General features: G+C 36.9%; 2 protein-coding genes across 7 annotated transcripts in view; one reads left to right on the forward strand and one right to left on the reverse strand.

Annotated features, from left to right (window-relative positions):
• Positions 1-4828: 4828 nt before the first annotated feature.
• Positions 4829-10569, reverse strand: C2H12orf4 (chromosome 2 C12orf4 homolog). The gene has a single exon (XM_058167412.1). It carries the CDS (start codon positions 10414-10416, stop codon positions 8791-8793), a length of 1626 nt encoding a protein of 541 aa, XP_058023395.1. The 5' UTR covers positions 10417-10569; the 3' UTR covers positions 4829-8790.
• The window catches only part of ABTB1 (ankyrin repeat and BTB domain containing 1), a 33403-nt gene continuing 31090 nt past the window's right edge, over positions 10461-12773 (forward strand). For 4 of the 6 annotated variants that reach the window (XM_058167413.1, XM_058167414.1, XM_058167416.1 and 1 more), the window contains exon 1: positions 10461-10780. In XM_058167413.1, coding sequence (XP_058023396.1) covers positions 10596-10780 — 185 coding nt within the window. In that variant the 5' untranslated portion in view covers positions 10461-10595. Of the gene's footprint in view, positions 11192-12773 lie in introns of all 6 variants that reach the window. The other 2 variants (XM_058167419.1, XM_058167415.1) reach the window with 1 other exon arrangement.

The raw sequence follows: 12773 nt of genomic DNA on the forward strand, positions 1-12773 counted from the left end.
CTTAGTAAACAAAAATGAGAAGTAATTAAACCCATTGCTTTCTCTGAAAATATCCCTACCTCAAGTGGAGGGGAAGGTAAGAATGTATACTAGGGAATTTTCTATAATAGAGGTAGTCCTCATTTAGTAACCACATTTGACTGGCAACTCAGTTGTTTACGTGATGCAGTCACTAAGTGAAACCGAAACTGTACTTACTTCAGCTTTCCTATACTTTACAAAGCTGCAAAAATTATAAATGTGAGAGCTGGTTGCAAAATGACTTTATCATCACCATCGTAACTGCAAGCAATCACTGTCTGAGGCAATTGCTAAATGAGAACTACCTGTAATCCCTTCTAGTTCTATGACTCTGTTCTCAGAATTTCATATGTCTCCACCATCTCCCCAAATTTGGGGGCTACTGGCTAACAATATGATTTAAACTTTCTGGTTTTATACATCTTGATTTATAACTGAAGGTGCAGTATAAACTCAATCAGTTGTCCACTCTAAAACAGTTTTTAAAATATCAATCTTATGCTCAGTAACACTGCTTCTGTCTTAAAGTTGTAAATTTAAATGATTTGTTAATGAAGACCAAAATAAAGGGGAGGGGAACAGAGTTAGTAGAAATCAGTTTGCAAACATCATTTAATAGCATATAGTAAATTCATTGTAAATCCCGCACAAATGATGAGACACTTTGTAAACTGTCATGGATTTAGGCATAACGCCAACTGTTTCTAGAAATAACATTAGTCTTAGATTTTAAACTGGAAACTTGCAGCCAAATACTGTCTATGACTCCTTTTTCCACTGCAAACCGCTTTAGCAGCTATGGTTGCAAGTTAAACCATAAATTAAACTTAGCACTTAGGAAAACTGCAATAAATCCATAAAGCCAAATTTAATCTTAAAAGAAGCAAAAACATGGTCTATATTTATTTACATAAAAACATATTTTTTACTTGTCTGGTCACTTTCTTAGGACTGTGATTCCCTGCTTGATCAAAACTGATTGGTTACATGCCACTAGATCAGTGTTGATTCTTGGTCACCAAATGTATAGACCTTCTCTGATATATGAACAACCCCAGGTCTGGCCCTTTATGACTTTCAGTGAATCTTTTCTTCTGGTCATCTTTTTCTCATTTTGTTTTCTATAGACTTCCCAAAGAAGCTGGGTCTTCATATAATTAATTGAGCCTTGTTATTTGTGCCTTGACTGACACTTTCACGTTGCTTTGTTCTATGATCCATTTGTTTGTTTTTGGCAATCCATAGTATTCTCAGGATAGTATTCTCAGTATTTTGGTCTTCTCCAAAAGCAAGCTCTCTTTTAATCCTGCTTTTTCAAAGTCCAACTTTTACTTCCATAGAGCATCACAGAGAAAACCATTGTCAGCACAGTTCTGATCTTTGTCAGTACAGATATATCATGGCATCTGAATATCTTTTCTATTGCTACTCTACCAAGTGCAGTGTATTTCTTGACTGCTTATTCTTTTACTGTTGATAGTTGATTCTAAAAGGCAGAAGCTATCAATCACTTCAGTATCTCTATTGTCCCTCATAAGAATGGTTGCTAAACCTGTTGTCTTAAGGTTTGTTCAATTGTCCTAGTTTTTCACTGTGCTCCTTGACTTTCAATATTAAACCATCCAGATCATTTGCATTTTCAGCTATTAGCATCGGTTCATTAGCGCAGTGCATGATTAAAACTACAAACTACATATTTAATTTTATAACAATTTCAACTATGGTAACAGAGTTGCTTAAGAAACCTGAGTTGGTCCATATGATAGTACCCATGAATATATATTATTATGCATTCCAATATGTTCCATACAAATCAATGACCAGTTTTTCCAGATTGGTAATTCTATTTCAAAAAGCAGGTGTAGGGGTAATAACACAATAATGAGATTCCTAGCTGGAAAATAGCTCATTAGGATAAGCCCCCAACATTTTTTTTTATATTCATCAACATTATTTTTCCTTTATTTCTTCCTTTATAGTTACTTCTTTCTTTTCAGAGGATAATTCCCAAATTCCCAGTCATGCTGAGCTGTAGCTTGTTGGACAGGTTTCATTTGCCTGAGCCACGTATAACGCTAATGTGTACAGTTTTGTGCAGTTTACAAAACTCGGTGGCTATGTTCACAATATTACAGCAGAACCAAAACCAATCCTGCTGTGATTAAGCATGAGATGTGAACTCAGCCATAAACATATTTCTGCTGTTGTTGGTAATGGCTTGCACACAATTTCTTCACACAGAACACAATCCACTCTAATTTTTAAGATAAGAAGAAATTTTCAAATAAATGAAAGGAATTATGATACAGCTTTAGTTTTTGTTGTGATCACACTTCAAAGATAATCATCTTTAGCCTGAAAAGGGTTGAATTTCTTTGAGGGAATAAAGCACAGATTGCTATAAAGATGTTGCTTAGCTGGGTCAGTCATGGATACTGATTTTCATGAATTTCTGATTAAAATAAATCAGTCTCCTCTTATATTTTGTTCTCTCAAGAGTACTACTGATGGAAAAGAATATATTGTAATCCTTTGGTCCATCTCATGAAACGTAAGACAATTTAGGCATATCATAGATATGTACATTATATTTGATTGTTAGCACTCCTCTAGATCACTATAGTGATTTTAAAATAGGGGGCTAAATCTTCATTAGTAAAATAGCTCAATTGCCAAGAACTGGGGGGGGGGATCCTTCTGTGGGCAAGGAATTTATGGACTAAAATAAATTGATTCAGATTATTCCATCTTTGAAAGACTGAGGTTGCAATTGTAAATCTACTTGACAGTAAGCTAAATTTAGGGATGACTATCGATATATCAAATCACTTAGGATAAATACATGATCACTTGTCTCCAAATTATTGGTCTTCATCTGAAAAATTTCTATAGCCTACATAAGGGCAGAATTTTCTCAACGTAATTTTACCTTTTGCAAAATATAATGGTTTTATCTGTCATTTCACTTACCAGTACTGTACATATTTCCTAGTTATCAGTGGCACTTTTTGAAATAAAGTTTCTGATCAGAACAAGATTCCTGTGTCTGTTCTTTCCCTATCAATTGTGCTAATGATAAATTCAAAACTAGAGCTGTTTGAACAAATACTGTATATGAACTATATAATGTATACATCTACTGTGAAAATCAATTATAATTAAAACACATTATTCATCTATATTCTGCCTTTTGAAAATGTAGTGATATATAGCAATTGTATAAGTTAAAATTGAGTCACTTTCTTGTCAACTTTAAAGCTGAACAAATAACTGAAACTGAAATTTTCTGATTAAGGTAATTTTTTACTTTTGGGCTCTTGTTGCTGGAGAATAAAATTGAATTTCCTCTTCTAGAAAAAAAAATACAGAATGTGCAAAGTCATAGTAGGAATCTGAACTAATTCCATTGTGATGTTTTGCAGGGGGGGGGGAAGGATTCACTTATATGGTTCCCTTTTGACTGGAGGATCAACCAGTCAACTTCCATTATTTTTGGATTTTAGTATATCTTTATTTATAAGCATTAAGGCCAGGTTTTGAGCTAAAATACATTTTAACGAGCTAGGGAAGTAGTTCAAAGCTCCCATTTTTGGTCCCCAATAGAGAAATATATATTCAGTTTTCAGATTAATCTTGCAGCATCCCTAATAATTATACTGAATGTATAGTACTTTTGGTACAGTAAGAAATGAAAATTGCAGTTATCCATGATGGTTCCTTATGATATAACCAGGGTAGTCATCAATACTTCAGCACTTAAATGACAGAAATTATAGCAGAATTTGATCCAATTATATATCAGTCCATTTTAGAACCAGAAAATTGATATTTCATGATAAAAACTTCAGTGGCCTAAACTCATAATCCCAATGTAAACATGGTTTGTGAATACAGCCTCTTTTATCTTAATAGATAGCTGGAACATATAGATTTCATCTACCATAAAGAAAGCCATAATGTTGCTTTTGGGGCTGGGTTTGAATCCAGCTACTGTGGTTGTGCGCATTATGTCTTAGTATCCCATGGCATGTAAACCAAACAAGCTATTCAACAATAAATTTAACTGGATTAAGCCATTTTTGCTTACTCTGATTTAGTGATAAACCACATTGAATCTTAATATATTGCATGACTTCAGCCAATGTAAGAACCATGGGAACAAATCATGACCCTTCTACAGATATGGGGCTAGGTCATAAATTAGCTCAAAGTAATGTTTGAGAGACACTTTGATGCAGTAGTTAAGGCAAGAGGGTGCAATCCTCAGATTGTAGCCCGCTACCAGGCCCCGTTGAGCAGGCAAAACTCAATTTGCGCCATCCATCTTCCCACTGCCACCATCATCACCGGTCCAAAGAGCCAGAAAGGTTGGGAATGACTAGGTTAAGGCATTCAGGCTAGAAACTGGAAAACTGGGAGTTCTAGTCCCACTTTAGGCATAAAGCCAGCTGGGTGGCCTTGGGCTAATCATTTTCTCTCATCCCTAGGAAGGAAAAAATGGCATTCTGGAAAAATAAGAAACATTGCCAAGAAAACTGCAGCGACTTGTCCAGGCAGTCTCTGAGAACGCTATTGAATGGGAAAAAGTTTGTCAATAAGCCATAATTGTCAGATTTATACATTTACTAAGTCATTATGATCTTAGTTTATACAGATCTGCAAATCTCAATAGTACACACACTGCTATACTCAATAACTATACTAACATTATGAAGTATTCTTATATGTGAATTCAGCCACTGCCTATGGCACTCTTCTATACCTAGTAATTATATCCAAGTAATAATAAAAATAACACATTTGGATCAACATTGTCTTTATTCTTTACTAACACATGGATCATTACAGAATTAAGCAAGTCATTTTACTATCAATGGATTGTTGTCCCTTAATACACATTTAACATTAAATCTCAGTTAGCAATGCTTTAGCAATGATCTGTAAAGACCAAGAAGAGCAAATCGCAAGTTATCAGAGAGAATGGAAGTATTTACCAGTTTTAAGCACAGGTTTTACATATTTTACTCTTTTAACTTTTCCGTAAAATTTAAATATTTTGTTTAGAAATTTCTTGAAAAAAATAAATACTAGCATGGTGTGCTACAAAAACATTTCCAGCAGTTAAAATGTTCAGTTCTACACCTTTACCATTGGAAGAGGATTTGCTCTACAAAGAATAACTTATCCAAGTCAAAGCTTTTTCCCAAGAACCGTGCCAATGTATTCTGAACATACTGCTCTGTTCAATTTTCTATCGCCATTCTTTTCTTAAATGTTTAATTTTCTTGTTCTTTCCTATATCCATGACTTCCGAAGACTTTTTGCAAATTGTCTCCGAGTCCTTCCTTTAATCTATCGTTTTTGCTTCTCCAAATGGTTAATTATTTCTAATAAACAGTTTAAATTATTTTTCATGACTTTTCATAACAAAACATCAGATACTGCTACAACAGCATTAGCAAACAATCAATAATAAACTTGAATAAAAGTCAAGCAAACTTTTTCCCAATATACATTAACAAAATGGCCCAGAAGATATGAACATTTACTACAATACAAACTTTAAGTGAAATATAGTTTGAAGGAACAAACCCAATAATTGTTAGTTGCCCTCCTAATTCTATGGTATATATTCCAACATTCATAAATTGGGATAGCATAGCATGCTAAACCTTAATTTGTTATCATTTTTGTTAGGGGCTAAGTTGTCAATAATGTACGTTATAATAATTGCTGGATAAGCCACAATACAGTTCATATATTGCTATAAACATGCTACAGTATCTAAATTCATACAATTTTCTTAGCTAGCCAGATCAAGTCTTAGTTTGACACAAAATTAATCTGCTTATTTTAGCAAAATAGGTGCTGGTAACATCAGTGTAACTGTAGGAAGAAGAGATAGGTTTTACGTAATATACTCATTTTTTTTTCTTTATAAAATTACAGAAGAAAATAATCAGAGGGTAAGATAGGAGTTAGTTTTGGAATTCAAATACTGTAGATTTGGTTCACATATCACACTAAACCACTATTTACTTTTTTTTAAGCTACAGTTTGCTGAATAAATTATAATTGGTGGTTAATCTTGCTTTCTAATATTCTAATAGAATAAATCAGTTTGAAAAGCTATGGGAAAACAAAGCAAATCAAAATTCAGCTTTTCTTTAGTTCTTCTCAGTTCTGATACTGACCTGAAGTAGAGTGAGAGCCTTAAATGGTTTCATGGTAAAGACCAACCTTTATCAAAAAGTTATCAACATTTTTTGACAAAAAGAGATGCTAAACAAGGATGTTCACTTAATGCGATTTCATTAGAACTCTTAACAAAGGAAATAGAATGTGTTTGGAAATACAGGGATTAGAAACTATTATAAATTTTTTTGTTAATGATATTGCCCTAATTGTATGAAACACAAGGGGTTTTCTACAATTATGAATATTCTTCTAATTTTTGGAAAATTAACAAGTTTATGACATAGTGTTTCTAACTCATTACTTAGATAAATATTCCTACAACAATACAAAATATATTGAGCAAATCATCAGCAATTCAAATCAATAAACACTCAATTATTTGGAGACAGACAGACAGATATGAAAAACTCTCAACAAATGGCAAAAAGTGATTAGTAAACACAGTAGAAAAAAGCAGACATAATTTTTATATTTCTGCATAAAAACATCAAAAAAGGTGCCCTTGGAATTCCATAATATCTTATGATATTAATTGTATCAATATTATTTTTAGCTTGATAAAGTCAGAGGAACTGATACTTAAGATGGAATGTTTAAGAAACAGTATTAAAAATTTGGGCACTACTTGTCATAATTTAGGCATAAAAAAGCTGAAAAATTCAACATCCATTTCTTCTGAATATGTTCATGAAACTGGAAAATATACTTCCCTAATCAACTCCACATCCATCAAACCTTCATTTATAAAAGTGTACTGAAAACAAAATTAAATAGTATCAAGTCTGGGAAATTAACTTTATTATTTAAAAGAATTTCCACAGGGACTTTGAAATGACAGGAACATTCTTAAAATGAACAAATAACTGCAAACATTTTTAAAGTATTTTAACTCATTCGTGGATTGAAATATATATTCTGCATCTTGCCGCAGTTCTAGCAATCAGAACCTATAAAGCCATGACTAAATTTGAAATTAAGTTAAATTCATTACTCAGTAGGAGAAAAGGAGGATTTCAAAAATTTACATTACGTTTACAAGACAAAAATTTTGAATTGATTAAAAGTAACATTGCAAACAGATATAAAAATAAAATACCTTGACTTTATGGTTATTTTCTGGTAGAGAAAACCACTCAAATCAATTTTTCCCCAAATTAAAAAACACTCGAAAGCAATTTATAGATATTAAAAACTAAATAAGCTCAACATGATGAGTTCCAAGCCCCATTTATTGGAGGAAATATAAAGAAATAGGTAGATTTTATACTACATGGTTGTTCTGTAAATTGAGGTAATTCTCAATTTATGACCCCAGCCCATAATTAAGGTTAAGTGGGTCATTACATGACTGATCCAATTTCACATTTTTTTGAGGCAGTCACTAAACAAATGCAGTGGTCATTAAGCAAACAGTGGTTGTTAGGCAAACCTACTGTCTGGAAGCAAACACCTAGTTAATTTAATTAATTTGAGATTTAATTTTTATACTTTTTAAAAATAATTTATTTCTTCAGCTTTCATCCCCTCTTTCTCCGCTATTACCATTACTGAATAGTACCATGTTTGATCAAATCAACAGACAAAACCCATCAATGTACTTTAAGGAGAATGTTTTTGCCTACTGGCAGAAAGATATAACTTAAGATGTAGTAATTCTGATGTTATTTTCACCACCTACAGTATAGAAAGAATATCTTGTGTCCTTGCAGGGAAATTATATTTTTCTACATTGTGTGAATCAAGTTTTTAAAGCCATGATTTGCAAACTACAATGGTCAAGTTTACACAACGTATGAAGGTAACACCAAGCAAATGGTCACAGTATATGGCTAGGTAAAGTGCATGAATCCCACAATGAAGTTTGAAGTACATGAATTGCTTCCCTGCTCTTATTAAAACACTGAAGCTCTTAAATTACTGCAGTGGTTTTAAATTCTCCATGTTTACCTCTTTTATGAACTCAAGACCAAAACATAATGCCATCTCAAACAGGACTACTGTATTTGGGCTGCAAAAACCCAGCCAAATATTTCAAAGCAGGAGTTATAGCCCTACAGAAAAAAAATATAATCTAAAATCCCACCTGGTAATATAAAAACTGTTTACCATGTGTTATAATTGTATTTGCCATTGTATTAACGTTCTATTCTGTGAAGTAACAAACTGGTAGCAAGGAAACTTCTATATGAATACATCCATATCTTAAAAAAAGCAAGTTTTTTTCCTTTGATAATTATATTTTCAGCATACAACTACTTTCTAGTGATACACAGACATTTAGCTTCCTACTTTTCTACTACAGATCTTATCTAAGAGTCGGAAGGACCTTAGAATAGCATTTAACAGAGAGAGGGCCTGGAACCCAAAATGGCAAAAAAAGAAGAAAAAAAATATAACCCATTACCCATTTCCCTTTGTGTAGGCATGAAAGTACAGTGTGACTTTTTCTTTTTTTAATATTGCAGGTGCTTCTGTTAGGAATTTCAACAATCATGTTCAAGTTATCAAAGTGTTTTCAGTATTAAAATTCAGAATCATTTTATTAATCCTTTGCAGAATTTTGGAGAGAGTTCAGTGTTTGGATGTCAGAGTTAGCGTAGATGACACACGGAAAATCTGTGGCAACATGTTACTCAGTTGGTAAAACATTTCTTCAGAAATACTTTGCGGTACCAAGAATTGAACAGTTCGGGAAATCCCACCATCCCAGGAAGCCATTTCCATCATAAATCCTTTGACACACTTAAATACAAGTTCTGCTCTTTTCAGACACCAAGATATTGTCATTTCTTCAGACATATCATGTATTAGCAGAAGAGGAATACTAATGGTGGTGATGTCATGGGTGCAGCACACTTTAAGGATATTTCGGAGGCCCATGATCGCAGGATCCCGGGCTGTAATATTACCTGACCTTACATTGTCATCCACACAAAGATGAAAAGTCACATGAATTTCAGAGAGATTTGAATGTCGGGTGATATAAAATTCTCCTGGAAAAATATTTGATTGATTCTGTTCCCCGTTCTTAGATTTATCTTCATTGCCACTATTTCTGTTTCCTGCTTCATTTAGTCTTTTGGCCTTACTACTGCGTTGTGCTCGGGCATAAAGTACAACTTGCTGAACAATTTCAAGCTGTTCCTGAACTCCAGGAAAATGGAAATCTGTACACTCCTGGCAAACAGTTGCAAAATCTCTCTTGATCCCACTATATGAACTGATTCGATTATCCACAAGCAAGACTAGACCACAAAGGGAAGTTGAATAAAGTGATAGTGCAGTTTGAAGACGGTGGAGTTTGACTCCGCTGCGGTGACTGCGCTTGTGCTTGCAGAAATCGAGCATATCTGCCCTCAATAGACGCAGATTATGCATGGTTTTCAGCTGTGCTCCCAAATGGATGGTGAAACTTTCTTCCAATTGCCTCTGGTCCTCAAAGAGTCTTCCAGTTCCTTCTTCAGATTCTCTCCACTGATTAGGAGTGACTTTGATCTCATCACCAATAGTACTGTTGGGATTTTTCAGATCTTGGTGAAGTTTTACCACCCATTCTTGATACTCCTGTTTTTGGATAGCTGTGGTTTGTTTCAATTCACTGCTCCACTTGTTCTCCAGTAGCTGTTGGGATTCAAAGTGCTGAGCTGCTAACATGTTTACATCTTGATCCGTTAATGATTTCCCCAGTTCTTGCATCACCTTATCCATTTCTGCCCGCTGTCTTTCTCGCAGTTTTTTTAGCTCCACATCCCTCTCGCTTATTAATTCGGAGATGCTAACAAAATAATTATGTTCCAAGTTTAATAGAGTTTCAGAGGCAGGAGAGTGGATCAAGTCATGATAAACATCTGCAAAATCTTCATCCCAGCTGGGGTCTTCCGGCCTGGCATGCTCGGAGGTTGTCTCAGTGTAAGCTTGGGCCCAAGCCTTCGCTAGTTGGTGTAAATCTATTTTGCCAGATTTTACAGCTTCCAGAGCCGCTTCGGCTTCTCTGTCAAAATCTTCTAGGGATTTCTCCTCTATGAATTTAGTCAGAGACTCTTTCAAGCCGTTTTCTACGAAGCAAGGCAAATTATGCAGCAGCATTAGACGCCTAGGCAAATGACTAACGTTTTCTTGGACCGGGAACTTCAGCGGCACGGTAAGCCGAAAATGCTGGTTTCCGGCCTTGAATTCATACACAAATTCTCTCTCCATCCCGAGGCTTTTTTTTTTCCTTCTTCTCCCTTCCTCAGCCGCTCTTCTTTCCCAGGGCAGGGCGCCTTCTTTAAAGCGTTTTCAATTCACGTCCTTTTCAAAAGCAGACAGACACACACACAACCCCCAAGAGGCGCTTCCGCTTCTCGGTCGCTTCTGCAGCGCCCGCTCCCTTTGAAATGGGGGCCGGCTTCCGGAGCGTGGAGAGACAGGCTTCGCGGCCCGCGGTCTCTTCAAGCCTTAATAAAGCGAGCAGCGTCGCCGTTTTCTGGGCGAGGGTCGCAAAACGGGCGGTATGCGAATCCCCGGCCGTGACTGAGGCTTCTGGGGGCAGCAAGGCCGTCGCCGGTAGCGTCCGAAGAGGGCAAGTCGCCGCCGCCGCGCAGCTGGGGCAGTCCTGAGCTACTGTGTGGGTGGAGGGCTTTGAGGCCCGGCTCACCTTTCAAGCGGGGCAGAGGCGAGAAACGCGGCTCCTTCCAGCCGCCAGGTCCAGCCTCCTGCGAACCGGCGAGAGAGAGGGGCGGGCCTGCGCGCTAGCCGGGGTGGAGAAAGCGAGGGCTGGCCTTGGTAGGCTCAGCCCCCGTCGGTCGTGTTTACATCCGTCTCGCTCGGGTTCCCCTCCGCGGCCTCGCCCGCCGGACTCCCCCCACCCTCACTTGCCCGAACCCACCACCTTCGCTCCCTCCAGGCCGGGTCAATGCGGCGCTTTCCGCCGGGCCATGGACACCAGCGACCTGTTCACCAGCTGCAAGAAGGGCGACGTTTGTCGCGTGCGGTGAGGCCTGGGCCGAGGCTTTTAAGGGGCGCTGGGTGGAGAAGGTGCGGGTGGCCCGTTTGGGGCATAACTTGAGCCCCCCCCCGAGGTCGGCTGGGTAGTTGTTGTATGGGGTGATATAGCTCCCGCTTCTCGGGCTTTGTGTTTCTTGAGAGTCCGCTGGGTGTTTGTTTACCAGCCAGAAGTTTTCAAAAGTGGCTCTTGCATTTTCAGACTCTTCCAACCTATGAATGTGGACGGGGGTGGGGTGGGTGGGGAGGTTTCCAAGCACTTAACTGAAAGTGCTTCTAAGTATTGTATTAATTACTTATTTACCATCCTTTTAGAGGTAGCAGAGAATGCAGCTGCTTGTTATGTGGCATGCAAGGGAAAAGTTGCCTAGGTTGATAGAAATGCAGAATGAAAACTGTGTTTTTAATTTCAGGTAGTCCTTGACTTACAGCAGTTCATTTAGTGAGCGTTCAAAGTTCAACGGCACTGGAAAAAGTGACTTGTGGCCATTTTTCACACTTATGGCTGTTGCAGAATCCACACATGGTCAAAATTCAGATGCTTGTCAACTGACTTGCATTTACGACGGTTGCAATGTGATCCCCTTTTGCGACCCTTCTGACAAGCAGAGTCATTGGGGAAACCAGATTCACTTAACAACCGTGTTACTAATTTAACAACTGCAAGTGATTCACTTAACAAATGTGCCAAGAAAAATCATAAAATGGGCAAAACTCACTTAACAAATTTCTCATTTAGCAATATAAATTTTGGGCTCAATTATGGTTGTAAGTTGAGGACTGCCTCTATCCTAGATTGAGAACTACATTTGGGCTATGTATGCACCGCATCTGGCTCTTTGTAGCATTCAGTAGTGAGATGTTCAAAAGAAGCATTAACATCATTTCTCATGATGACCAAATTTTCTTACCACACTACATATATTAAAATATTCAATGAAAGAAGGCCTGGTTCACACTTGCTTTGTTGGAAGTCACTATACCATAGGTAATTCTCATTAGCTTTCATTTTTTTTCTTCCAACAGCAGCAAAGTGTGTATGCATACTCCACACATTTGATCATTTCAAGTATGTGTTAGAATCCTGTGTTAGATAGTAAGACAAATGTGTGTTACAGTATATTAAATATTTGGGATCCAAAAATAATAGAAAGAATGCTGTTTTAATTTTGTCATGATGAACATGCTTTTGGCCTGCTCACATTTACTTAACTTCCAAAGCAACTACTGTTTGGTATCATTAAGTCTCTTACTCAAGTTGTTTCATGACAGTGGTGGGAAAGCTAACATCCTCCATGATTAGGTTCACTTCCTGGTGACTTGATGGATATGTCACTGCAATTTTCTTAGCAACAACATGGAAGTGCCTCTGGAATGTTTATTTTGTTTCTTGGTCTAGCCTTGGAATTATCTGGTGCTTTACCATCCAAGTATTAAGCAGAATGAACCTGTCTTATGGTTTCATTTTGTTCTGTTTTTCCATCAGTCAAGTTATGCTCGATGCTTCCCTCTAGCAGAGCCCCTGGTTCTTACATTCTTTCTAAAAAAGTTTTCCAGCTTATCAGCTCTAT

This window comes from Ahaetulla prasina, chromosome 2 (genome assembly GCF_028640845.1).
Source record: "Ahaetulla prasina isolate Xishuangbanna chromosome 2, ASM2864084v1, whole genome shotgun sequence".
Classification (NCBI taxonomy): domain Eukaryota; kingdom Metazoa; phylum Chordata; class Lepidosauria; order Squamata; family Colubridae; genus Ahaetulla; species Ahaetulla prasina.